General features: G+C 47.9%; 1 protein-coding gene across 2 annotated transcripts in view; it reads right to left on the bottom strand.

Annotated features, from left to right (window-relative positions):
- Window positions 1-693: 693 nt before the first annotated feature.
- The window catches only part of LOC118373853 (pyruvate kinase PKM-like), an 18400-nt gene continuing 15281 nt past the window's right edge, over window positions 694-3812 (bottom strand). For both annotated transcript variants that reach the window (XM_052466656.1, XM_052466654.1), the window contains exons 10-11: window positions 1968-2149; window positions 694-1726 (exon numbers count right to left, since the gene is read on the bottom strand). In XM_052466656.1, the coding sequence (XP_052322616.1) occupies window positions 1620-1726; window positions 1968-2149 (289 nt within the window). In that variant the 3' untranslated portion in view covers window positions 694-1619. The remainder of the gene's footprint in view (window positions 1727-1967; window positions 2150-3812) is intronic.

The raw sequence follows: 3812 nt of genomic DNA, 5'->3' as shown, positions 1-3812 counted from the left end.
TGTCAGCATACCTGGAAGAAGAAGAGAGCCCGGTACGCTCCTCTTAAGACCACCTCTAGGTATCGACGACAGGCGGCTTGTCTCCACCCTCCACTAGGTGTCTCCTATTCTTCCCTATTATCCCCTGTGTATTTTTACCTGCGTGTTCCGTTTGTCTGTTGCCAGTCCGTGTTTTGTCAGGTCTTACCAGCGTGTTTCCCGTTTCTCCTGTTCTCAATTTTTTTTTTGTTTTCTTGGGGGGGAAACGTGTGTTGTTCAATACAAACCGTCACGAAAATGTAGCAAACGTTGAACTGAACTGAACGCACCCCAGACGTGTTTCCAATGAGTGAGCTCAGACACACTTTGTAGTTTTACTCCAGAATCAGGAACCCTTTCAACCGGAGACCACTAAGTAAGTGTACGTGTCATCTCTTATGTTAGGATCGTGTCTGCTGAAATGACCGTAATAGCACCAGACAATGGGTTCTATAAAGTGACTTCATAATGCTTCAGAACTCGCGTCATTACTTTTCATTGCCAATCTTTAGTGTCGATAAAAAATGATAAATGTTGGGTGGTTTCGACACTGGCATCAGAAATGTTATTATATTACATGTTAATGAACCATACAGTCGCCACGCCAACATCTGAGGTCAACAAAAGTATACTTAATGAACTTAATAGAGGGGTGGAAACAACAACAAGAGAGAATCAGGTGTTCATCTTTTTAATGGAAACCCAGTCATGCCCAGATCCCCCATAACCCTCAGCAACAACATGATGTTACCGTTGCCTTCAACATGTCAGTGGAGTCTTACCTGTCTACCAGGTGAGGAGAAGACCCACATAGAGCAGGATCCTCATTATATTCATAATCCACGTCAACGTACTGGACCACAAAGCCACTGACAACGAGTGACTCTGACATGCAGATGTGTGATTACGGTACAATGTACATATAGAAGGGAAAAAAACATACTTCATATTGTTCACTGTGAAAACTCAGTCAGGATAGGTGTGTTTTCAGTAGGGTGTGTAACCTGTTGAAGGATGACTTGGACACAGTAGGTGAAACACCTATGTAATACTAACATAGGAATTAAAGGAGTGTTGGAAAGTGACTGTCTGTATGAATGGCACCACCCAAACGTCCTTTGAAGAAGTGGCCTGGTGTTGCTGTTCGGTTCCCTAGGTTACCTAGGTTGTCTTGGTTACAAAGGTGGAGTCTAGAGAATCGTAGAGGACAAATAGATGTCTTCCGGTGGGGGGGGAGGGGTTATAGGAACAGGAGATGGGTAAGGGGGGAGGAGTTATAGGAACAGGAGATGGGTAAAGGGGGGAGGAGTTATAGGAACAGGAGATGGGTAAGGGGGAGGAGTTATAGGAACAGGAGATGGGTAAGGGGGAGGAGTTATAGGAACAGGAGATGGGTAAAGGGGGAGGAGTTATAGGAACAGGAGATGGATAAGGGGGGAGGAGTTATAGGAACAGGAGATGGGGAAAGGGGGGAGGAGTTATAGGAACAGGAGATGGGTAAAGGGGGAGGAGTTATAGGAACAGGAGATGGATAAGGGGGGAGGAGTTATAGGAATAGGAGATGGGTAAAGGGGGGAGGAGTAATGTCCTTTGGAGTTTGTTCAAGGAACAAGCACAACACGCATGGTGTTGGTGTAACCAGGGCCTGGACGCCATCCGGTCACGACAATGATGACATCTCCAGACTTGAAGAAGTGACGGTGTTTGCCTGGAGGGAAGAGGGGAGACACGGGGGTGTCAATTTCTGGTCTTTTGGTGGGACTCCAGAGCCACCAAGGTTCTCTCCAACCATAGGAATAGAGCCATATTTGATAATCATACGGCCAAAGAGAGAGAAATCTTCCAATCTTATACTTCAATTTTGGTCTTTCCGTATGAAATGTGCTCTACAAATAAAAGTTCAGTATTACGTCTTACACATTGGAATTTAACGCGATGTCATTACTCACCCATCTCCAAGGCGAAGTTGACGCGGAGGTCGACATCCTCGGCCCAGACATCGTTGGCAGGCTTGGTGTACAGCACTGGGTAGATACCGCGGTACAGATGGGCCTGACGGGCGGTCTGGCCGCAGCGGGTCACAGCGATGATGGGGGCACGGGGTCTGTACCTGGACAGCAGATGGGCGGACCTACAACCAGACACAGGAAGGAACAGCAGGTTAGGGTGTGGAATGAAAACATATATTGCTATGTGAAACTGTCACGCCCTGACCATAGAGAGCTGTTTATTCTCTATGTTGGTTGGGGCGTGACAGTGACTAGGGTGGGTCATCTAGGTGATTAATGGTTTATGTTGGCCTGGTATGGTTCCCAATCAGAGACAGCTGTTTATCCTTGTCTCTGATTGGGGATCATATTTAGGTAGCCATTTTCCCCATTGTGATTTGTGGGATCTTGTCTACAGATAGTTGCCTGTTTGCACACCAGTAGCTTCACGTTTCGTTTGTGCTTTATTGTTTTGTTTGGTGAGTTTCGATTTATTAAAATATCTGGAACTCTACGCACGCTGAGAGAGAGGAGTGGAGTGAGGGACAGGAGAGGAGTGGAGTGAGGGACAGGAGAGGAGTGGAAGGAGAGGAGTGGAAGGAGAGGAGTGGAAGGAGAGGAGTGGAAGGAGAGGAGTGGAAGGAGGGACAGGAGAGGAGTGGAAGGAGGGACAGGAGAGGAGTGGAAGGAGGGACAGGAGAGGAGTGGAAGGAGGGACAGGAGAGGAGTGGAAGGAGGGACAGGAGAGGAGTGGAAGGAGGGGAGTGGAGTAGAAATGGAGTGGAGGGAGGGACAGGAGAGGAGTGGAGAAGGGGAGAGGAGTGGAGAAGGAGGGGAGAGGGTGAGAGGAGTGGAGTGGAGTGGAAATGGAGTGGAGTGAGGGACAGGAGAGAAGTGGAGAGAGGAGAGGAGTGAAGAGGACAGTACTGGAGAGTTATATTTAACTCCCTAAATGTCAGGGTTCAGGACTGTAAAGGTTGGGAACAAGTCTTGAGTCTCTGCTATAGGGCTGAGGTCAGAGGGAAGCATGGCAGAAATCTGGTGACACACTAAGGAGAACGTACTCTTAAGGAGTCTACCGTTACACCTTAAAGTCCAACGACCTTTTCTGAGGTAAACTGGCTCTGCCAACCAAAACAGCCAAATACTCCACCTAAAGGTGAATCGATTCTCAATTGCGATACGGTTCTAGAAACATAAATAAATCCCTTTACTTTCATATCACATCAAAATAATAATTTAACAAATGCTAAATATACACTTGCTGTTCACAGGTTTAACCAGCTTCATAAGTTGCGGACGACAGTATTTTTCAGTGACAACACGTTTCTGGCGACCTCCTTCCGTTACACACGGGTTCTCGAGGAACATGCTAGAAATATCTGTTGTCCGTCTGGATCCCTATGAAGGTGTGTAGTGATTTAACCTTCTGCCTTCTTGCTGATGTGAAAGATACGTTCTTTATGTTTCCCAAGCAGTGAGTGTTCACGTTTAGAGCGTAGAGGCTCTTAACCAAAGTCCCCCCAGGAAGAAGACACCTTCATCAATAGGCGCTAAAGGTGGTTAGCATCTATGAATTGGGTTTAAGTGACACAAAGGACTACACAGACTGGGTCTCTGCTACAGGGCTGGGGTGAGAGAGGGCATGATGGGAGAGTTCTGGGTCTCCGCCACAGGGCTGGGAGAGTTCTGGGTCTCCGCCACAGGGCTGGGAGAGTTCTGGGTCTCCGCCACAGGGCTGGGAGAGTTCTGGGTCTCCGCCACAGGGCTGGGAGAGTTCTGGGTCTCCGCTACAGGGCTGGGAGA

The sequence above is a fragment of the Oncorhynchus keta genome, chromosome 17, assembly GCF_023373465.1.
Source record: "Oncorhynchus keta strain PuntledgeMale-10-30-2019 chromosome 17, Oket_V2, whole genome shotgun sequence".
In the NCBI taxonomy this organism is placed as follows: domain Eukaryota; kingdom Metazoa; phylum Chordata; class Actinopteri; order Salmoniformes; family Salmonidae; genus Oncorhynchus; species Oncorhynchus keta.
Note: the sequence above shows the minus strand (reverse complement) of the source record. Positions and strands in the feature narration are given on the sequence as shown.